The sequence below is a fragment of the Balaenoptera musculus genome, chromosome 5 (genome assembly GCF_009873245.2).
Source record: "Balaenoptera musculus isolate JJ_BM4_2016_0621 chromosome 5, mBalMus1.pri.v3, whole genome shotgun sequence".
NCBI lineage: Eukaryota > Metazoa > Chordata > Mammalia > Artiodactyla > Balaenopteridae > Balaenoptera > Balaenoptera musculus.
Genome location: NC_045789.1, coordinates 9,267,800 through 9,292,719, shown reverse-complemented (window position 1 = coordinate 9,292,719; position 24,920 = coordinate 9,267,800). Strand labels below are relative to the sequence as shown.

The 24,920-nt window shown below is 40.0% G+C and overlaps 1 protein-coding gene across 1 annotated transcript in view; it reads right to left on the bottom strand.

The window, feature by feature from the left end:
* LOC118895884 (probable E3 ubiquitin-protein ligase HERC6) overlaps positions 1-24,920 on the bottom strand; it is a gene marked incomplete at its 5' end in the record, with an annotated part of 54,735 nt that overhangs the window by 7,350 nt on the left and 22,465 nt on the right. The window contains 12 exon segments of the mRNA XM_036853448.1: positions 543-685; positions 2,768-2,848; positions 2,850-2,931; positions 3,149-3,161; positions 11,080-11,191; positions 11,524-11,606; positions 11,609-11,636; positions 15,948-15,993; positions 15,995-16,100; positions 19,854-20,043; positions 23,183-23,217; positions 23,220-23,261. Of these exon segments, the coding sequence (XP_036709343.1) occupies positions 543-685; positions 2,768-2,848; positions 2,850-2,931; positions 3,149-3,161; positions 11,080-11,191; positions 11,524-11,606; positions 11,609-11,636; positions 15,948-15,993; positions 15,995-16,100; positions 19,854-20,043; positions 23,183-23,217; positions 23,220-23,261 (961 nt within the window).

Genomic DNA, 24,920 nt, shown 5'->3' with positions numbered 1-24,920 from the left:
GAATCACCTGGGGATCTTATTAAACAATACATGTTCTGATCTGGGCCTGAGATTCTGCTTTTCTAACAGTTCCAGGTAACGCTGGAGCTTCTGCGCTGTGGAGCATGTTTTGAGTAGCAAGGCTTTATGTGACCTAATTTCACATTAGTATATATTGTGTTCATGTTACAGTATATGGTATACTTTTTCTGTTCTGAAAAACCATAAGAAAACAAATAAAAAACTTACATTGGGGGCTTCCCTGGTGGCGCAGTGGTTGAGAATCCGCCTGCCAATGCAGGGGACGTGGGTTCGAGCCCTGGTCTGGGAAGATCCCACATGCCGCGGAGCAACTAGGCCCGTGAGCCACAACTACTGAGCCTGCGCGTCTGGAGCCTGTGCTCCGCAACAAGAGAGGCCGCGATAGTGAGAGGCCCGCACACCGCGATGAAGAGTGGCCCCCGCTTGCCACAACTAGAGGAAGCCCTCACACAGAAACGAAGACCCAACACAGCCAAAAATAAATAAATAAACAAATATTTTTAAAAAAAAGAAAACTTACATTGACAGGAAACCGCACGTAGGAACCCTCTTCAGGATATATGAACATCCCATATTCTTTCTTGGTCGTATCTTCAAATATACAGTGGAAGAACTCGGACTTCACCCCTTCTCCCACAGAACGAATTTCTTTAATAAATTCAACCTGAGGAAAGAGAACACAGTCCCAGGTCCAGATTTAAAATATGATGCCTTGACCTTTACGGAAAAGTTTCAAACCTCCTGCCATCACCAGGATTCCCAGGATCCGCTCTCCTTACCTAACTGTACTCTGTTCTCCCTCAATCTGCTTCTGAGCAGCGGATGCCATGAACCTATTTACTGTCTTATTACTGTACAGTGAGGGCATGGGTCCCTTCCACGGCTACGTGAACCAAGTGAAGCGGGATTCTAGCAAGACTCCGCATTCTCCAATTATGTTGGCCAGTGTCTTGAACCAAATTTTGATGTGCTTCAAACCCCTGGGCCACTAAGTTCCTCAATTCTTCTATCTTATTTATCTTCCTCTCATCATTCAGGCTTTAAAACTTGGGCTCCAGTCAACAACTGTTTGGTTTCTCCTGCCTCTCCCCTCATTAGGACTTCAGACAAACAGCCCTCCCCATCAGCCTGGGCATGACACCTTTGTAGGAAGCTTCAGAGCGGACTGGCCAGAATGCTCATGTGGGCATCAATAAGAACAGGTCCGTCTTTTCTAAAGTCTACCTCTGGGCTTTGTAGTTGAGTACTATCCTGTGTTTCCTACTACCTCTCTAACTACTCCTTCTATCCTTCCCTTTCTGTCTGTTTCTTTTTATCTTTTTAATACAAGTATCAGCAAGCTTCACTAAGAGTTCTCTTTCTCTTCTGTTTGCCTAGAAGATCTTACTTACTGGCACTTTGATCAACCAACTCCTTGGCCACTGTCCATCATCTCCAAGGGCCTGCCTCACATTCCATCCAGAAAGCCCAATAATAAATTAAGCTTGCTTCTGATTTTCCTATTTCTGCTCATGTACACTAGCAAGTCTGCCTTTGCCACAGTCAGGACCTGCTCATAAAGGGCCCTGACAACCTTGCCTTGTTCAGAGTCTATATTTGGATTGGATTTGTCTTGAAGTTTGCCTTCTTACCTCTTTGTCATCTCCTGTAGGCAGAATCATTTTCTATTGATTTCCTCATAATCAAGATTTGAAGGAAGATAGGTACAGAGGGAGACAACAACTAGAGAGTCTGGCTTATAAAACAGTTTCTATGTTTTCCATTAGAGTCCCATGCTGGGGGGCATACCTCTCCTCTCTGAGGTCCACCCTCAGGTTTTGACTTCTTCTCTGAGAACTTAACTCTTCCCCTCATGGCTGATATCAGGAAAATTCACTCCCTTCTGGACAGATGCCAGCCCTCACCCACAAAGTTAGTCGTTATTCTGTGAGCAAACGATCGGAGGTACCACACAGTGAAAACCCTACAGGTGCCCACAGAGGGTGAAGTGAAGGATGCCGAGAATTGGAACCAATATACTGGAAAGTCTACGACTAAAACTAGAGCCAAAATGCAGGATAAGTATCTGTTGTACCTGCTGCTTGCTGATTGCATTCACAGCCCCAGTTCTTCACCCCGCCTTGACCCAGGTCTTTTGCGTGTGACTTTGCACTTCCTCTCATTAAAGAGGCTGAGTGTATTTTGCCAGCCCTTGACTTGAGTTCAGCCACGTGACTTGCTTTGACTAAAGCAATGTTTGTCGTGTGACTGGGCTTCCTGTCTTGTACCTCTGACAATGCTGTGAGAACACGTTTGCGGGTCCCAGGAAGAAGATGGAAAACGTAGGATCCAGGGCCCGGGGCCAAACGGCCCCAGCCAGGCCTAGCCTAGATCAGCCAATCCCCAGCCAACTCGCAAACATGTAAACAAGTATAGACGAAAATCTGCAAAGCCACCCAGATGAGTTCAACTTAGATGAGCAGACCCTCAGCTGAATTGCAGATCTGTAAAATTATTATTTTAAGTCACTGTGCTTTGGGATGGTTCATTAAGCAGCATTTCTGTAGCCATAGGTAACTAATAGTTAACTCATAACCCCAGTGTTCAATTAAACACCCCATAGCTTTTCTCTGAAGGGTAAGCAAGGAATCCTGGAAACCATTAGGCTGACGACTATAGTTGCAAACACAGGCTCTTCCTGTGCTACACTATATAAATGTTTCCCTCCCACGTTAGTAAAAATATCCAGTGAGGCTTTTTACTGTACCACTAGTATTTTCCGGAAGTCAGTGACTTCAGCTTGGCTTAACTGACGCAGAGCATCTTCAACTAGGTGACTCTGTCTGACTCTTAAGTGTAAATGGAGGGGATTCACCCTTTCCTTGCAGAATTATTTGCCCAAAATCCATGCACTCTTTTCCCTTCAGATTCCTAGAAAAAGAAATAGTTTAGGAATCCTCATAGGAATACTAGGAATTGTTTAATATTTCAAATAAACATATTTTATATAGCACACATGTATGCCTACCGTTGCTATATACACTCATACTGTAATATTTAAGGAAAAGAGCATCGTATCTATATTACGGGAGATAAAGAGATCGCAGGATCTGTGGCATCTAGGAACTGTATGTAGGGGATTACTCACCATGGATGTACAGCTAAATAATTAAAAGTATCTCAGATCACTTATCATAGGAAACATAATCCTTACAGGCGACAGTGGTATTAAACATGTGGAAGCATTACATCCAGTGTTATCCACTTCGCAGTCTTGCCACCATAATCCTCAAAAATATAAGGGCAGTGGAGGAGCCCAGAGGTGTCAGATGTAGGAAGAAGACTAGAGGAGAGGCTTTCCCAGAGAAAACCCACTCCTCCTCTACTATGTGATCTATGATCTATGATCTGTGATCTGTGATCATAGATCTGTGATCTATGTGATGGATCTATGTGATCCATCTACTGAATTTGCATGGGAACTCCCTAAAAAGATGTCACTGGTGGCCTCATTTTGTAGCTAGCATTCTTCTTGGCCACCCAATACAGTACTTGCATATAGCTTTTCTGAATTCTCAACATTTCTTTACCAATTTAGTCCCACAATCTTGATTCTGCTGAACTCCCTTGGATTAGAAATCAAGTGTTGGACTTGCTATCCTTGCTTTGACCTCAACATGCCTCTAGGGCTTCTGCTTTATCCCAAGGACAGTAAAGGAGTATTTAGGATTTATAAACCAACGCAACCCTCTTGGGGCCTGTCCTGCAATAGTGACGGCAGGACAGATGGATAACAGCTATGCCATCCCAGGTTTCCAGGCTGAGTGTGGTTGCCCATATAAGCCCTCCACAAGCATCTGAGACAAGTGTGCCTGTGGCTCTAGGCTTGGGAAGGCCCTGTCCCAGATCTCTGCCACCACTAAGTACTGGGAATTTGATATATGATGCTCCTAGATTCTTCTGGTTGTTCCTTAAGATGTTTGTTGTAAAGAAATTCCAGGTTTGCAGGGAAATGGAAAAGTGCCATTTCTGGTCCTTCCTGGTGGTGGGTCTTCTCTTCCTGTGGTCCAGGAGTCTGCAGCTCTGGGATGCGTCGCGATTCTGATGGCCGAGCAACGTGTCCTGCGGCTCTGAGTGACAGGGAGTGTCCAGCAAAGCCCTCCACTGACTACAGCAGGGAGAGGTGTATGTGGCCTATTGCAGGCCCCCCTCCTGTCACCTAGCCAAGAACTGGACTGGAAACCTGCAGCTTAACTTAATTTCCAGCTCCTCTACACCCATTCTCCATGTACTGGTTTCCCCTCTCTACATTGATGCATTTGAATTGGTAATACAGTTCGGAGCTTACAATTTTGACTACATCCATCATCTCTCCCTTGGAAGACAGGACTCTGGCGTCTGCTTTCTAACTTCACCCTTGACAACTACAACTAGAGTTTTCTTGTCCTCGAATCTTCCCTAATGCTTCATAATATGCAACCTGCCTGGGTCCACTGTCCACTCAACCCTCACTAACACAGTAGAGAGGTTAGATAGAGCGCTGCTGTAGAAGAAAGTACCGCGTAGGGAAGGACTTGTTTAAAGGACACTTAAGGGGCAGGTAGGCTTCGCAAGGAAAGACAATCTATTTTCTCTCATTACCAGGGATGTTAGGAAAATTTTTTAAAGGGGTAGCTGGGAAACAAAAGAGGAGATGATTCAGTCAAATCTCCTTGTAAACATGCTGATGACAGACACTAATAACCACAACTAAAGGAAGAGTCCTTAACTACAGAATGCTTTTAGCAGGATGTACCTTGTCTATCTAGGCTGCTTATTATAAAGAAACATGGAATTTATAGATTTATGGGGCATGGCTCACTGGAAACTGTCACGTAAGCTATATAATTAATAGGGTATATAAAGGAAATGTTTGATAACTGAAACGGCTCATTTTGTGCATGTGATGTCCCAGACTTCTCCATGTCTCACCATGTGAGTCTTTAAAGTACAAGTATCATAGATAAACAGATACAAACCTTTCCTGAGGAATGGCCTAGAAAACAAGCCTCAGCAGTCAAGAAAATGTTTGGGAAATCTTCAGCATAATGTCTAGGGGTAGGGGCTGGGATGAGGATTATAGATACATAACTAAAAGCTCAGGCTGATGGCGATAAGAGACACAAAACAGCATGTAAATGTTGTGTGGGAACAATACAACTACGAGGGAAGAAGCAGAGGGGAGAGTAAGTGGAAAGCAGAATAAACTCACTGAATGACTCACAGGCACTATCCGGGAAGAAAAGATATCACTTGTGGCTTACAAATCAAGCTCCAAGACTCTTAAGCAAATAAGAAAATCTAAAGACTAACACTAAGAACACAGTTAGTAACTAAAACTGGATTGAGGAAGAGAATGAAGGGAGTGGGAAAGAACAGTTACGAGATAATTGCAGTATTCCTCATAGTAGAAGAACAATGAATATTAACTGAAGAATATGAGGATTCAGGGACTTCCCCGGTGGCCCAGCGGTTAAGAATCCACCTTGCAATGCAGGGGACGCGGGTTCAAGCCCTCTTGGGGGAACTGGGATTCCTACATGCCGCAGGGCATCTAAGCCTGCGTGCTGCAACTACTGAGCCCACGCACCGCAACTAGAGAGCCCACGCACTCTGGAGCCCGTGCCACAACTACAGAGCCCACATGCTCTGCGGCCTGCACGCCACAACTTGAGAGAAGCCCACACGCCACAACTAGACAGAAGCCCACGCGCTGCAACGAAGAGCCCGCACGCCGCAACTAAGACCTGACCCGGCCATAAATAAATACATAAATAAAAGAGTATAGGATTCAGGCACTGTGTAATAATAAGAAACACAATTAAAATTAAACTGCAATGTCATGATTAAACCATCACATCTGGAAAAGATCACAAAGCTTGGTAACACTGCATCGGTGAGAGTGTGTGAAAGAGGCTTTCCATACGTTGCTGGCAGCAACGTAAGTTGGTACAACCGCTACGTACAGTAATTTGGCAACACTTAATTATGAAAGGAAAAAGATTAAGCATCATTCTACCTTCATCTATGACAGATATTTTTCAGGGTGACCAAATGGCCCTGATTGACAGGGAAAAGTTCTTTACAGAATTCCAGTTAATAATTTTGGAAGGAATGATAAGATCAGAAGTATCACCATTTTTCAAACTTTAACAATGCAATGGATGAAGTTATTCATTAAAGGTTGATGGAATGCATGTATCTTTCCAAATTCAACTATATACACAGGAGTGGAATTTCTGGGTCATATGGCAGTTCTATTTTTAGTTTTTTGAGAAAACTCCATACTATTTACCACAGTGCTACACCAATTTACATTCCCACCAACAGTGTGCAAGGGTTCCCTTTCCTCCACACTGGGTGACAGGTTTTATCTTTCAATATTTTGAGTATGTCATTCCACTCTCTCCTAGTCTGTAGAGTTTCTGCTGAGAAATCTGCTGATAGTTTAGTGGGGCTATCTTTGTAGGTTGCTGTCTTTTGTTCCCCGGCTGTCTTTAAAACTCTTTATCACTGACTTTTGCCAGTTTTAATATAATGTGCCTTGGAGAAGGTCTTTTTGCATTGAGATAATAAGGTGTTCTATTAGCTTCACGCACTTGTATATCCAGTTCCTTTCCCAGCTTTGGGAAGTCCTCAGCTATTATTTTTTTAAATAAGCTCTGTGCTCCCTTCTCCTTCTCTTCTCCTTCTGGGATACTCATTACCCCAGAAGGAGGGTTCTCTTTTCTCCACATCCTCACCAACATTTGTTATTTGTGTTCTTTTTGATGATGGCCATTCTGACAGGTGTGAGGGGACAACTCACTGTGGTTTTGGTTTGCGTTTCCCTGATGATTAGCCATGTTGAGCATCTTTTCATGTGCCTGTCGGCCAAATGCATTTCCTCTTTGGAAAAATGTCTGTTCAGCTCTTCTGCCCATTTCTTAATTGGGTGGTTTGTTTTTTTGATGCTAAGTTGTATTACCTGTTTATATATGTTGGATATTAATCCCTTATCAGTCATATAATTTGCAAATATTTTTCTCCCATTCGGTAGGTTGTCTTTTCGTTTTGTCAATGGCTTCCTTTGCTGTGCAAAAGCTCTTAAGTTTAACTAGGTCCATTTGTTGATTTTTGCTTTTATTTCCCTTACTCCAGGAGATGGATCGAAAAAAAATATTCCTGTGATTTATGTCAAACAGCGTTCTGCCTATGTTTTCCTCTAAGAGTTTTATAGTATGTGGTCTTACATTTAGGTCTTTAATTCACTTTGAGTTCATTTTTGTATACGGTGTTACAGAATGTTCTAATTTCATTCTTTTCCATGTAGCTGTCCAGTTTTCCCAGCACCACTTATTGAAGAGACTGTGTTTTCTCCATTGTATACTCTTGCCTCCTTTGTCATAGATTAGTTGACCGTAGTGTGTGGGTTTATTTCTGAGCTCTCTATTCAGTTCCATTCGTCTATGTGTCTGCTTTTGTGCCAGTACCACACTGTTTCTTTTTTTTTTTTAATTGGAGTATAGTTGCTTTACAATATTGTGTTAGTTTATACTGTACAGTAAAGTGAATCAGGTATATATATACATATATCCCCTCTTTTTTGGATTTCCTTCCCATTTAGGTCACCACAGAGCACTGAGTAGAGTTCCCTGTGCTATATAGTAGGTTCTCATTAGTTATCTATTTTATACATAGTATCAATAGTGTTTATATGTCACTCCCAATCTTCCAATTCATCCCACCCTCTCCTTTCCCCCTTGGTATCCATATGCTTGTTCTCTACGTCTGTGTCTCTATTTCTGCCTTGTAAATAAGATTGTCTATAGCACTTTTTTCAGATTCCACATATATGCATTAATATACAATATTTGTTTTTCTCTTTCTGACTTACTTCACTCTGTATGACAGTCTCTAGGTCCATCCATGTCTCTACAAATGACCCAGTTTCACTCCTTTTTATGGCTGAGTAATACTCCATTGTACATATGTACCACATCTTCTTCACCCATTCCTCTGTTGATGGACATTTACGTTGCTTCCATGCCCTGGCTACTGTAAATAGTGCTGCAATGAACACTGGGGTGCATGTGTCTTTTTGAATTCTGGTTTTCTCTGGATATATGCCCAGTAGTGGGACTGCTGGGTCATATGGTAGTTCTATTTTTAGTTTTTTAAGGAACCTCCATACTGTTCTCCATAGTAGCTGTATCAATTTACATTCCCACCAACAGTGCAAGAGGGTTCCCTTTTCTCCACACCCTCTCCAGCATTTACTGTTTGTAAATTTTTTTGATGATGGTCATTCTGACTGGTGTGAGATGATACCTCATTGTAGTTTTGATTTGCATTTCTCTAATAATTAGCGATGTTGAGCATCTTTTCATGTGTTTGTCAGCCATCTGTATGTCTTCTTTGGAGAAATGTCTATTTAGGTCTTCCGCCCATTTTTAGATTGGGTTGTTTGGTTTTTTTTTTGATATTGAGCTGCATGAGCAGTTTGTATATTTTGGAGATTAATCCTTTGTCAGTTGCTTTGTTTGCAAATATTTTCTCCCATTCTGAGGGCTGTCTTTTCGTCTTGTTTCTGGTTTACTATGCTGTGCAAAAGCTTTTAAGTTTAATTAGGTCCCATTTATTTATTTTTGTTTTTATTCTCATTACTCTAGGAGGTGGGTCAAAAAATATCTTGCTGTGATTTATGTCAAAGAGTGTTCTTCCTATGTTTTCCTCTAAGAGTTTTATAGTATCTGGCCTCACATTAGGTCTTTAATCTTTGAGTTTATTTTTGTGTATGGTGTTAGGGAGTGTTCTAATTTCATTCTTTTATATATAGCTGTCCAGTTTTCCCAGCACCACTTATTGAAGAGACTGTCTTTTCTCCATTGTATACTCTTTCCTCCTTTGTCATAGATTAACTGACCATAAGTGTGTGGGTTTATTTCTGAGCTCTCTATTTGGTTCCATTGATCTATGTGTCTGTTTCTGTGCCAGTACCATACTGGTTTGATTACTGTAGCTTTGTAGAATAGTCTGAAGTCAGGGAGCATGATTCCTCCAGCTCCATTCTTCTTTCTCAAGATTGGTTGGGCTATTAGGGGTCTTTTGTGTTTCCATACAAATTTTAAAATTACTTGTTTTAGTTCTGTGAAAAATGCCATTGGTATTTTGATAAGGGCTGCATTGAATCTGTAGATTGCCTTGGTTAGTATGGTCATTTTAACAATATTGATTCTTCCAATCCAAGAACACAGTGTATCTTTCCATCTGTTTGTGACATCTTTGATTTCTTTCATCAACGTCTTACAGTTCTCAGAGTACAGGTATTTTGCTTCCTTAGGTAGGTTTATTCCTAGCTTTTTATTCTTTTTGATGTAAATGGGATTGTTCCCTTAATTTCTCTTTCTGATAGTTCGTTGTTAGTGTATAAAAATGCAACAGATTACCGTATATTAATTTTGTATCCTGCAACTTTACCGAATTCATTGATGAGCTCTAATAGTTTTTTGGTGGCATCTTTAGGATTTTCTATGTATAGCATCATGTCATGTGCGAACAGTGACAGTTTTACTTCTTCCTTTCCAATCTGGATTCCTTTTATTTCTTTTCTTCTCTGATTGCTGTTGCTAGGACTTCCAAAACAATATTGAATAAAAGTAGTGAGAGTGGGCATCCTTGCCTTGTTCCTGTTCTTAAAGAGAATGCATTCAGCTTTTCACCATTGGGTATGATGTTAGCTGTGGGTTTGTCATATATGGCCTTTATTAAGTTGAGGTGGGTTCCCTCTATGCCCACTTTCTGGAGAGTTTTTATCATAAATGGATGTCGAATTTTATCAAAAGCTCTTTCTGCATCTATTGAGATGACTGGATGGCTTTTATTCTTCAATTTGTTAATGTGGTATATCACATTGATTAATTTGTGGATACTGAAAAATCCTTGCATCCCTGGGATAAATCCCACTTGATCGTGGTGTATGATCCTTTTAATGTATTGTTGGATTTGGTTTGCTAGTATTTTGTTGAGGATCTTTGCATGTATGTTCATCAGTGATATTGGCCTGTAATTTTCTTTTTTTGTGATATCTTTGTCTGGTTTTGGTATCAAGGTGATGCTGGCTTCATAGAATAAGTTCAGAAGTGTTCCTTACTCTGCAATTTTTTGGAGTAGTTTGAGAAGGACAGGTGTTAACTCTTCTCATAGCAGCATTATTTACAATTGCCAATATATGAAAGCAACCTGTGTCCATCAATGGATGAATGGATAAGAAAGATGTGGTATATATATACAAAGGAGTACTGTTCAGCCATAAAAAAGAATGAAATCTTGCCATTTGCAGCAACATGGATGGACTTGGAGGGCACTATGCTAAGTGAAGGAAGTCAGACAGAGAAAGACAAATACTGAATGATATCACTTATATGTGGACTCTAAAAAATACAACAAACTAGTGAATAAAACAAAAAAGAAGCAGACTCACAGATAGAGAGAACAAACTAGTGGTTACCAGTGGCGAGAGGGAAGCAGGGAGGGGCAATATAGGGGTAGGGGAGTAAGGGGCACAAATCATTAGATATAAAATAAGCTACAAGCATATACTGTACAACATGGGGAATATAGCCAATAGTTTATAATAACTATAAATGAAGTATAACCTTTAAAAATTGTGAATCATTATATTGTACGCCTGTAACTTATATAATATTGTACACCAACTGTGATTTAATTATTTTTAAAAAGGTTGATGGGAAATATTACAATGGAAGAATGTGTTCACCACCTGAACCCACTGATTAATCTCAGCATGAACAAAAGTGAAGCAACCAGAAATAATGTACTGAAGTATGGCGAGGTGAAAAGAAATTGGGCCTGGGATTTGCTTTAAAATATTATACTTCAGGAAAAATAGTAACAATTACAAAAATAACAAAAATGATAAATGAAGAAAGTATGGCAAAATGTTAATGATGGCTGAAAATGTGTGCTGTGGTTTAATACAGCATTATCTCTATTTTGTATATGTTTGAACATTTTACATAATAAAAAAGTAAGACATACATATCAGCATTTTTATATGGGAATTAGCTTGCAATAATTTAATTTTGGAGAGCAAATTAAAGACAAATGGAAAATCACTGAAAATAATGGGACTGAGGTTTTCTGCAGCTATCTAATAATTAAAAAGAGATAACAGTTTTGATAATCAAAAGAAAAGGAAAACTTCATTCATTCCTTTACCTCACCACCTTAAAATTATTTACTTCCACACTTTTTAGAATTTGTAAGAATCTATATTAACTAGAAACAAATTTCTAGGAAAATACATTTGTTTTGTGACTGAAAGGTGTTTAAGTTTTCCATGATCATCTATTTTAGCAAATTCAGCACTGCAATGAGGAAATTTTCAAATCTTAATTTATCAAAAAAGATACCTACCTAGCTACTAATGTGTTCCCCCTTTAAAGTATGAAAAACTTCAGAAAGTAAAAATGATATTCTTACCAGGTTTTTATCCCTACAGATCACTCTTCTTCTCTCTTCATAGAAGTTCAACAAAGTGGATAGTTCATTTATGTTGAAAGTATTTCTGGTAGTTGACAATTAGCTTTGTTTACCTTAAAGAGAATATGACCTGTGATTTTCATTTTCAATCAATAAGTGATTTCATCTATTTTTTTATATGGCTAGCATATAGATAATTAGAATAGAGCTCTATAAACCCAATGCATTGGTCAATGATGAAGTAGAGTTCTAGAAAACTTCCATTTTTTGATCCATAATTTCTCCAATTTTTACAAATATTGTAAAAGATATAAAACATTGCCAGTGGAGATTAGTAAACCAATTCCTAGGGCACAGGTTCACTGGAAACAGTTTCTAGATCTTGAGGATAAAAGCACAAAACAATCTAAGGTACTTTTGACAAATTCATCCCTTTCTCTATGAATTAGTGAATATTAATTTAGCACACACTATTTATCAGGCATGAGACAAAACATACGCTAAAAATTGTCCTGGTTTATACATCGCTTACTGTCTAGAAGAGTAGTCAGCAAACTCTTAAAACCAGATAGTAAATATTTTGAGCTTCGGATCATACAGTTTCTGGTGCAACTATTCAACCCTGCCATTTTGTAGCATGAAACACCTTTAGACAATAAGTAAATAAGTGAGTATGGATGTGCCTCAATAAAATTTTCTCTATAAAAAAAGGAGGCTGCCTATGGGCATAGATTGCCAAACCATGATCTAGTAGGTAAAAACAAGTAATCAGGCACCTAGGATACAGTTTTTATTGGAGAAGGACTTTAGGGGTTCGAGAAGGCTTCCCAGAAGAAGCAATGCTAGAAAATCAATGTTATAAATAAGCCTCCATCACATCCAATTAATCCAAATTAATCCAAGAGATAGAAGGCAGGAAATAAGAAATCTACAAACATAAATTAAGGAAATAAAAAGCAGATGTATAGGAGAGAAGATCAACAAATTAAAAGGTTGGGTCTTACAAAAAAACCTTCCTGGTAAGACTGAACGAAAAATAAATAAATAAACAGGTAAATAACTAATATCAAGAATGAAAAATATGATGAAACTACAAATTGTAATGTCCACTTTTTCTAAACAAAAGGAGTCCATTACCAAACATCTTTTTAAGTCTTCATAAAGTTTCTTACTTTTTAAATCTCCAATTATTTTATGTCAAACATTTCCCTTTTACTTTTAAAAATATTTGACTCCTCAGGATTCTTATTTGTCTTCTTAAAACTCTAACTGGCCATTCACAAAAGCATCAAAAACAATAAAATACTTAAGAATAAATTTAACCAAGGAGGTGAAAGATCTGTACACTGAAAGCTATAAGATTATGATGAAAGAAATTGAAGAAAACACAAATAAATGAAAAGATATCCAATGTTCATGGCTTGGGAGAGTACTGTTAAAATGTCCATACTACCTAAAGCCATCTATAAACGCAATGCAATCTCTCTCACAATTCTAATGGCATTTTTCACAAAATAGAAAAAACAATCCTAAAATCTGTATGAGACCACAAAAGACCCTGAATAAACAAATCAATCCTGAAAAGAAGAACAAAGCTGGAGGTATCACATGTCCTGATTTACAGCTATACTACAAAGCTATAATAATCAACACGGTATGGTACTGGCAGAAAAACAGACGAATAGACCTATGGAACAGAAACAAGAGCCCAGAAATAAACTCTCACATATTTGATTGACTAGTATTTGACAATGGAGCCAAGAATACTCTCTGGGGAAAGAATAATCTCCTCCATAAATGCAACTGGGATAACTGGATAACCACATGCAGAAGAATGAAATTGAACCCCAATCTTACACCACTCAGAAAAATTATCTTGAAATAGATTAAAGACTTAAGCAGAAGACCTAAATCCATAAAACTCCTAGAAGAAAACATTAGGGGAAAGCTCCTTGACACTGGTCTTGGCAATGATTTTCTGGATATGACACCAAAAGCACAAGCAACAAAAACAATAATTAATGAATGAGACTACATCAAACTGAAAAGCTTCTGCACAGCAAAAGAAACAATCAACAAAATGAAAAGACAACCTATGGAATGGGAGAAAAAATTTGCAAACCATATATCTGATAAAGGATTGATATCCAAAATATATACAGAAAATATACAGAAGTCATATAACAGAGAAAAAAAAAAATCAAACAATCCAATTAAAAAATGGGCAGAGGAAGTGATATTTTTTCAAAGAAGACATACAGATGGCTAACAAGTACATGAAAAGGTGCTCAACATCACGAATCATCAGGGAAGTGCAAATCAAATCCACAGTATGGTATCATCTCATACCTGTTAGAATGGCTATCATTAAAAAGACAAGGGCTTCCCTGGTGGCGCAGTGGTTGAGAGTCTGCCTGCCAATGCAGGGGACACGGGTTCGGGCCCTGGTCTGGGAGGATCCCACATGCCGCGGAGCGACTAGGCCCGTGAGCCACAGCTACTGAGCCTGCGCGTCTGGAGCCTGTGCTCCACAACAAGAGAGGCCGCAATAGTGAGAGGCCCGCGCACCGCGATGAAGAGTGGCCCCTGCTTGCCATAACTGGAGAAAGCCCTTGCACAGAAACAAAGACCCAACACAGTCAAAAATAAATAAATAAATAAAAAAAGACAAAAGATAAGTCCTGGTGAGGATGTGGAGAAAAGGGAACCTTTGTGCACTGTTAGTGGGAATGTAAATTGGTGCAGCCACTATGGAAAACAGTATGGAGCTTCCTTAAAAAATTAAAGCTAGAACTACCATATGATCCAGCAATCCCACTTTTGAGTATATATCCAAAGGAAATGAAATCACAATCTCAAAGAGATATCTACAGCCCCATGTTCATTGCAGCATGATTTAGAATAACCAAGACAGGGAAACAACCTAAGTGTCCACGGACAGATGAATGGATAAAGAAGATATGGTGTACACACACACACACACACACACACACACACACTGGAATATTATTCAGCCATGAGAAACAAGGAAATCCTGCCATTTGCAACAACATGGGCGGACCGTGAGGACATTATGCTAAGTGAAATAAGTCAAACAGAGAAAGACAAATACAGTAGGTTATCACTTATACATGGAATCTAAAAAAGCTAAGCTCATAGAAACAGAGTAGATTGGTAGTTTCCATAGTTGGGGGGGTGGGGGAAATGGAGAAATGTTAGTCAAAGGGTGCAAACTTCTAGTTATAAGATGAATAAGTTCTGTGGATCTAATGTACAGCATGGTGATTATATTGTAGTTAACAATACTGTACTATATAGTTGGAAGTTGCTAGGAGGGTAGATCTTAAGTGTTCTCACCACAGTAAAAAATGGTAACGATATGAGGTGATGGAGGTATTAGCTAAAGCTAAGGTGGTAATCATTTTGCAATGTATAAGCATTTTACAATACATAAGTGTATCAAATCAACACGTTGTACACCTTAAACTTACACAATGTCCTATATCAGTTATATCTCAATAAAGATGGGAAGAAATACACTACTTTAGAAATATCAGTGCATTATTACTTCTGAAAAGCACTAACTTTTTTTTAAATAAATTTATTTATTTATTTATTTTGGGCTGTGTTGGGTCTTCATTGCTGCGCACGGGCTTTTCTCTACTAGTGGCGAGCAGGGGCTACTCTTCATTGCGGTGCACGGGCTTCTCATTGAGGTGGCTTCTCTTGTTGTGGAGCACAAACTCTAGGCACACAGGCTTCAGTAGTTGTGGCACGCGGGCTCAGTAGTTGTGGCTCGCGGGCTCTAGAGCGCAGGCTCAGTAGTTGTGGCGCACAGGCTTAGTTGCTCCGTGGCATGTGGGATCTTCCCGGATCAGGGATCAAACCCGTGTCCTCTGCATTGGCAGGCGGATTCTAAACCACTGCGCCACCAGGGAAGTCCCAGCACTAACTTTTGTACATAATATTTTCTCCTATTGAGATTGATATTTTGTGGTGAAATTTGCTTTGATTGCCAATTGAGCAATTTATATTTATAAAAGCATCTTACTTTAGCTAATTATTTTTCAACTGAACAATATCAATTTAATTATTTTATTTAAAATGCTCTGGCTCCTCCCAATCCTCCAATAATCATTAGGTTTATTAGTAGCTTTAGGTTACTTCTGGATTATGTTTTATTATGAAAATGCTGAATCATTTTCCTATCTGAGTATTTGTGCCCCTAATATATATAATATGTAACATATTCCACCAGCGTTTATCCAGTTAGCAAAACAAGCAAAATTCTGAATTATTAAGGGCTAAATAAAATATTTTCATTCTTGATGTGGAAAATAAAAAAACAAGCCTCCAAATGACTAAGAACTAAGAGATCTTGATTTAGTAAAATGGTATATACCTTCCTTTAAATGAACCCTTACCTTATACACTTCTTTCATCACTTCTAGAAGAGCTTTAACACTGTGGTGACTGAATGGTTTCAGTCCAACAAAACAGTTGAGAGACGATGGCAGTTTTAAGCATCTGGACCAGTGTGTTGAGAGAGGATTCTTGCAAAGATGCCCAACACTGCCCTGAGGGGTGTAAAATCAGCCATGATATATATGCACCCCCCAAAAAACTCCCTCAGCTTCTAAGTTCTTTAATGTAAGAAATAGATCGTATTTTCCATTTCTGATGCCATAACCCATAAAATATCTTTTTGAAGGATAACATCCTGGACAACATTTATTACTCACAGATCTGGAAAAAAAACTTTTTTCCCTGATAAAGTATCTTTAGAATTAAAAGCTCAAATTCAGGTTTCTGAAAAAATTTGTTGATAGTTCATATTTATGCTTGATTACTTGATTGACTTCATGATTTTCAAACTGAAACTTCCATAGGGTATCTATAAAGTCTGAAAACATACATAGGTGAATAAACAAATACAAAGGCACACACACACACACACGACATATAATGTCATCAAGGACATTTTTAATCTGTAAAAAATAAAATAATATTATCTATGTTTTCAGACTTTATGAACACCTTGTATAGATGGATATATTTTTAAATTAGCTCAGTAACAATATTTTAATATCACTGAGGTTACAAACTGAATTTTTGTACCTTTAAAAGACAATTCTCAAAAACAAACATATCAAGTGTTAAAATATATTTTCAAACTAATGTAACTAAAATAGTATGACCCAGATGCATGAAAGGCAGATTAATTTAGCAGAGACTTCACAAATGGACCCAAATACACATGAGACTTCAGTATATGATGAAGGTGGCATTGCATATTAGTGGGGAATGAAACAGATCATTTAATAAATGTGTGACAACTGGAAATTGATCCAGAAAAAAAATGAAGTTTAATCAAGATAAACTCCATATAGTTCAAAGATTTAAACATAAAAATGAAACAATGTGGGGGAGGGATAAGTTGGGAGATTGGGATTGACATATACACACTGCTATATATAAATTAGATAAATAATAAGAATCTGCTGTATAGCACAGGGAACTGTACTCAGTACTCTGAATGACCTGTATTGGAAAAGAATCTAAAAAAGAGTGGATATATGTATATATATAACTGATTCACTTTGCTGTACAGCAGAAACTAACACAACATTATAAATCAGCTATAATTCTATAAAAATCAACTTAAAAAATGAAACAATAAAAATTCTAATAGGAGCACGGGAAATCTTTAAATTTCATCATGAGGTAAACTTTTTGAGGTATGACCCAAATTTAGAAACCATAAAAGAAAATGTTAATATAGTAGCCTGCATAAAAAAGTTTAAAAATAATTATGCATGGCAAAAATACCACAAAGTAAAAAAAAATTTTAGTAACCTAAAGAAAAAAATTGCAACTCATACTGTGGATAAAGAATTATCGTATATGTATAGCTGATTCATTGTGCTGTACAGCAGAAACTAACACAACATTGTAAAGCAACTATACTCCAATAAAAATTAATTTAAAAAAATAAAATAAATAAGTGATATGGGAAGATGCTGCAAAAAAAAAAAAAAGAATTGTCTTAGTAGTTTAAAAGCTTCTAAATAAAAAAGAAAGATACTAACAACAAATGGAAAAATAGGTAAGGGGGATAACTGATAGTTTCTAGAATATGATGTACAAATGGAACTGAATATAGGAAAACCAGCACAACTTCATTCCTAATGAGAAAATTAAAATTCAAATTAAGAGATTCTTGGGGACTTCCCTGGTGGCGCAGTGGTTAAGAATCCACCTGCCAATGCAGGGGACACAGGTTTTATCCCTGGTCCGGGAAGATCCCATATGCTGCGGAGCAACTAAGCCCATGAGCCACAACTACTGAGCCCGCGTGCCACAGCTACTGAAGCCCACGTGCCTAGGGCCCATGCTCCACAACAAGAGAAGCCACTGCAATGAGAAGCCCGCACACCGCAACAAAGAGTAGCCCCTGCTCGCCGCAACTAGAGAAAGTCCGCGGGCAGCAACAAAGACCCAATGCAGCAAAAGAAAATAAATTAAAAAAAAAAAAAGAGAGAGATTCTTGGGAATTCCCTGGCTGTCCAGTGGTTAGGACTCCACGCTTCCACTGCAGGGGGCCCAGGTTTGTTCCCTGGTCAGGGAACTAAGATCCCACAAGCAGTGTAGCCTGCCCCCCCCCCAAAAAAAAGAGTGAGATTCTTCTTTTCAGCATGGTATAGACCAAAGTTTGGTTCACACTGTGGCGAAGTGTGTGGGCTGATGCTCTCATATTTATTGATTAAGTGTAAACTGGTACATCTTCTGTCAGAGCTATGTTGCCCAATTCCAAGGGTGACAATGTGAATGGTAACCACTTAAAGTTGGACAACATGGTGGCCCTGACTTCTGTGGAGGGTCATTTGGCAAAATCTCTCAAGATTTAAAACGCACATACAATTTGACCCAGTAATTTTGCTTTCTGGACATTTCCCTGCCCGTGTAAATTTATGTATGTACAAAGAAATGCATGTTACAACTGTTATAATAGCAAAAATTTATGTATATCCTCCCAATAGAATACTACTCAGCCATTAAATGGAATGAGGCAGTCGTATAGGTGCTGTAACATAATGATCTCCAAGATATACTGTTTAGTGGAAAAAAGCAAGTTGCCAAAGAATGTATGCTACCATTTTTAAAAAGATTTATTATTTCTATATGTTTTTATATAGAGAGAATATCTTTCAAAGGTTATACAAGAAACTCTACTCTGTAACTGCTTTCTGGGAGGGGAACTAGGTAGCTTATAATTCACTGTACATTTCACCTTCATACCTTTTAAGCTTTGGACCTTGAACATTAGCTCAAAGTTGTAAAAGGATATCCCATGGCATTGAATAAAATATAAAACAAGAACACAAAGTTAAACATTTTTTTCCTCACCTCTGGTCAAAATGTCTAAAGTTTTAAAACAACATAACGTTTCAAAGTATGGATTTATCTTGACTGGATACTCTATGGTTATTAAATTCTGATGTCAAGGCCATGACCAAGTCTAAGAACTACACATGCTTTGTGATGACAGAGTAATGATTATAATAGCTTCGAAACCGTGCGGGACCCTGTGGGGCGCTCCCAGGTACAAAAGGCTTTCCGTGCCTCCTGCTTCTTGATTGCAGGAAAAAAGGCTTCAACCTCCGAGACCTTCCCTGAGTTCCAAAGGGCAGATTCAAACTGTTACTAACTAGGAAGAAGTGAGGGAATGCAGAAAGGAAGGAAAGCCAGTCAGGAAACAATAGTGCAGAGATGGGGCAGGGTCCTGGTTCCTCCCCAAGGGATATACAAGACAGTCTGACGCATATCTCTGAGTGCTTCCACAGGAACTAAGACCCCAACCCAGGTGGAAGATGGTAACTTCAGGCTGACCATAAGCACTTGAACCCCAGACTGGTTACAACCAGAAAGCTGATGACTGAGGTTCCGAGAGCACCATCCTGTTACCTCACCACCAACCAGTCAGAAGCCCTCCCTGAAAATTTGCCTTTAAAAACTCTTCCCTGAGACCCATCAGGGAGTTTAGGTCTTTTGAGCATAAACTGCCCGTTCTCCTTGCTTGGCACTTGAAATAAACCTTTCTCTGCTCCAAACTCCAATGCTTCGGTTTGTCTGGCCTCCCTGTGCATCGGGCACACAAACTTGGATTTGACAATAGCTTTAGGTTAATGTTTTCAGTAATGCACATACCACATATTCAAACATTTGTGTAGTATTTTGCAATCTATCTAAAATTTGCTACAACTTCTACTTCAGACAGTGACTCTCTACTGAGGATACAGATAAAGTGACATAAAGGTAATCACACTTACTCAGGGCTTGTGAAGCTTGGCCAGTCATGTGATGAACGGCCTCTGCAGACGGAACCACCAGAGCCAACCAGTTCTTAGGATCGTGCGTGACAGGACACTCTGGGGGCAGAAGCAAGACTGACAAAGCTTCTTGGCGTGGAGAACGATACGGAAGAGCTCTGAGCGGAGGATCCCTGAGACGTGTTGTCATCTGTGGTCGAAACGGGATCAGGGAGAGGCCCAGGATATATTAGACACAGAGTATTATAAGAAAGAAGCTATGGGACCAGAGGTTTCATGGCCACTATGTTCCAAATGGAATAATCATTTAGTTTTCCCCGAAACCTACTATTCAAACTCCATCACTCCTTGTATCCCACACGCCCCTGAAGTAGTATGTGAGAACCATCCACCCTATTTTATACTGGGGTGAATGAAAGAAATAAAGTGAAATCACATGCCTGGACATCCTGAATGAATCACAACGAACGGTTGCTCAATTAGAAGGGATCCACATCCAGATCTATCTGACCTAAAATTCTACCGCGGCAGAGAAAACGCCGTATGTTCACCGCGCCAATCCTATGTCATCTTCCTCCGGGGCTCGCAGGCAGAGGGCATTGCCCAGCCTCCCCTGCAGTTAGGTGGGCCCATGTGACCGGGTTCTAGCTAACAGAACGTGAGGGAAGGCGACGTGTGACACTTCCAGGCTTGGACCCTAAAGCCTCCCATGTGACCTTTCATACCCTCTTTTCCCCATCTGCCAACAACACAAAAGACCTACTGGAGAATTTCATGGCCCTGAGGCCTAGAATGACAGAAAGGAGCCTGAGTCACCCCTGAATGAGCCTGGGCAGAGGGGGGGAAGGGTAGTAGAATTTGCCACCCCCAAATATGCCACTCCAACATGAGGGTTATTTTAAGCTGAAGGCAAGTGAAAAAAAGCAGACACAGAATGAGCTCTCTGGCCTCTCCCATCTACCTGAAAACAGAACATAAATTCCCCTTGTGAAGGTGACCTCCTGTCCCCAACTTCCCGTACCAGGAAGGGGATAACAACCTGACTAGCAGAGATAGCCGGCGCTGAGGGAGACTCTACACCACACACCTTACTCACTAGCCCTTACCCACCATTGCTTGCTTCGTGTATTTTCCTTCCCACCATTTGCCAACCCAGAAGCTCCAAGTCCATATCTTTTGTCTTCTCGCTTCTCTACAAAATTACTGTTCTTCGCTAAGATGCTTTAGAAGCCCAAATTCTAACCACTCCTTAAAGTTACTCATCGCTGAGTATTTCCCTGTGTAAGTGGGATGCACGTGTGAATAAACCTGTTTTTCTCTTGTTCATCTGTCTTTTCTCAGTGTGATCTGTGAGGCCCCAGCCAATGAAACTAAGATAAGGAGAGGAAAAGTAATTTTTTTCCTTCCCTACAGGTGGCTCCTATCTCAACCCGCTTTGGACTTTGGTGTGAGAAAAAAAAAAAAAATCTTCACTGTGTGAATAGGCCGTTGAGATCTGGAAGTTGTCTGGAGGAGCTTATGTCTGGAGGCGGTGATCAAGAGGACGCTGACCCTCAAACTGGACCTGGGCAGTCACATGCTCCTCACCCACTCCTGTGTGTTTAGAGTGCATGCCCCGCCCCCTGTGCCCATAGTGGGAGCTATCCCAAGGATGCAGCCTTGAGAGGGTAAGGTGCTGCTGAGACCATCTGGACAGTCTATGTGACCGAACCCAGCAGTTAATGCCTCTATGTGAACTTCAGGATTCTGGCGGGCGGGTGCAGATCTACTCATCTTGCGGCCACCCAAGACAAGCCTTGCAAGTTCCCTTGCTTATTAAACCTGCTACCTTCCAATCTGGAGGGGCTGCCTCTTTCTTCAGTCTCTCCTTGTCCTCTGAGCACAGGGGCCGGTTTCTGAACCAACGGCTTATGTATTCTCTCTGACAGATCTTAGATACTCTTAACTGTGAGTATCTGCCTCTACGTGTCCTAAGGGTTAAGTGAGGTGATTCGTGCAACAATAAACTGTGAAGTACTGTATAACATTATTACATTGATGTTCTTACAATTTGTTTTTTCATATATCCAGAAGAACATGACTTCTGTGGAATGCTAGTCGGTGTACATGGGAAAATAGTGCCACAAAGTCAAATAACTTTGAGAAAAATAGGGTCAAAGAAGCTAGATTTCTTTCAGTATATGACATCATCTTTGCTTTACTTATGTGCATCACGACTACATAACAGTATGCAGTGTTCCTAAAGCTGCTTCACTAAGAACCCCTCTTCATAGAGCATTCTGTGAAACTAATGTTTCTTAGAACTCGCACTGGGAATAGCACCCCAAGTGATCGCCCACATAACCTAAATATTTATTTTAAAAATATACCTGATCACATTTACCATTCTTACTTTTTCATCTTGAAAATAAAAATAGGGACTTCCCTGGTGGTCCCGTGGGTAAGACTAAGCGCTCCCAATGCAGGGGGCCCAGGTTTGATCCCTGTTCAGGGAACTGGATCCCACATTCATGCCGCAACTAAGACCCGACGCAGCCAAATAAAATATAAATAAATAAATAAATATTTTAAAAAGTAAATAAATAAAAATAGTTTCTACTGCATAGTAAGGAACACTCTCTCCCTTTCCCTTCCAAATGTAGGGACCCAAAACGGTATAAAGATGATTTTCAACTGAAGATAGAGATAGAGCTGTTGTGGAACGAAGCCTTCAGAGCTTTCCTCATCTCACTAAAGGCAGAGGCTTCGAAGAGTGAAGCAGCTATAAATCCTCTCCTGGGTGGGCAGGCAAGCGAGCTTCACTGCCAGGAAAAAGACCCCGCACTTGCACTTGGATGAGAAATTGCAGAAACAAACATTATCACAAGCTATCCTATCTTCCATGTGTTCCCCTAAAAGCCCACTTGTCTCCCAATGGAAATTGTTCCATTTATTTCTCCCCCTTCCCTAACGTTGGTATATAAACCCTCATCCCTAGCTGCTCTTCACGAGTAGAACTTTTCTGTTAATCTGTCTATTCTTAATCAGTGGGTCCCAAAACATATGAATCCCAAACTAGTACTCTTTTCATAAGTTATACCTCTCAAGCATTGTTTTTCTCATATTGAAAATAAAAATACTGTATCTACTGTACATTTAAGCATGCAGTAAGAAAATAAATGCCAGCGCCTAATACAGCGTCTGGCATATAGTAACCTCATAATAAACACTAGCCCCTCCCCTATCACACTTCCATCTCACTCAACTCCTAACAAAAGTAAACTGCAATCATATTGGTTCCTGTACAGAAATTCTATTGATCTGTTTCTCAAGTGAATATTGGTTATTACCATAGAAGAAATCCATTCTTTTTTTGTTAACTGCTCGCCATTTCTAAGTCCACATCAATGGAAAGAGTTTCTCCAGATTCTCTTTGGATGCGAGACATGCAAAAAAACCACATAAACAGATGTAAAGGAATATTTCTAACTTCATATATCATTATGTATAATTTTATTTTACTACATATCATATATTATCTTTTTTCTTAAAGCTTGCATTCTTTCAAAATAATCGATTTACTTGGCACACAAAAAATTTATAAAATCTATGTCCTCCTAAAAGAGAATAAGTAACAATTTATTATCTCAAGTTTGGGCTGCAATAATAGCAAAAGTTTACATGCTGCGTCTGAGAGCTGAAACCATTTACCCTCACACTCAGCCTGTGCACTGAGAACTGAAACTCCCTAACCCCACCTATCTTACCATCTATATTTACATTACTTTGGGATTCCACTGTTTCATTAGCATGACTTTACTATTCCAAGACACCCTTGCCCAAGCAAATGGCTTGATTGTTCATTTTAGGAACTTCCTGAAAAGACCCATTAACTCTACCACGGGAAGCAATCAACAGTTTACGCCCTAAAATTCTTCGCATCTCTTGTCTCAAAATCCTTGCCTTGCTGTTTCCAACCGTTCCCGGATTGTAGTATCTTTCCTCAATCCTGATGAAGTCCCCAATCCTCCCCTCCCACACTGAGAGACCTGCCTTAATCCAAACTGCTGATTTAAAAAAATTCAGACCTGGCCATTCCCCTCAGAAATACTACCAAGGCTCTGTCTAGGTGTGGCATCTCCCTGGGCTGTGTTGGTAATATTTCAGGAACCTGAACTCTGAAGGACGGTTTGTCTTTATAATGTACTATTAAATATTTCATGCTTGCTAGATTAACCAATCAACTGTAATACTAGGCCTAAAACATTTATGCAAGTACCAAAACAGAGTACTGTAAATTTCCCTGTAAACTAAATTCTCCTTTGCAGCCTTTGGTGTCTTCAGATCATACCTTGAGGTTTATCACTCCTGGGAAGGGGACGTGGATACACTGACACTTTAGAAAGATAATATTCTTAGTGTAGAAAAGATCCTCCTCTAGGTAATGAGAATTAGCTTGAGGCTGCAGTGGGGAAGAAACAGGACACATTGCATGGTAGAGTCCCCTCCTTCCTAGGCTAGAAGGATGGCAAGAGGAGGAAGGCAAATGGCAGAGGAAGCCGGCAGAGGGAAGCCGTGTCTTGATTTCTCACCTCCTGCCTTTGGCCGGGATACGCAGGGATGAATAGAGGTGCCTCTGGGGACTCTAGAAGGATAACTGCCTCATGAGCTGCGGGCGGCAGGCATGACACTCATCTTCCCCGGGCTTCTCTGGTTGCCAGGTGAAGCTGCTGGACCCAAGAGTTCCTCCAGTGTCCCTGAGGAGTGGCTGGGAACGCAGCTGGGTTAAGAGCCAAAGGGACAATGGGGGGGGGGCGGGGAGGGGAGGGCAGGTTACCTTAGAGGCGAGAAATACCTGCAACAGGGGTTAAGCGAATAGTGAGTACCGCCTAGCGGCGGATGTGAACAGCTATCTTCCGAACCAGTGAGCCAACCTGAGGCCAAGTCAACGAGGGAGGGACAGGGCCTGACCTAGCGAAGGAGGACCGGGATGAGTGACACCAGCTGCGGACAGACCTGCAGGGCACCGGCCTCCAGAGAAGACAGAGGGCAGCCTAAGGGCCCCTTTATGCTGCTATTCCCCCTCCC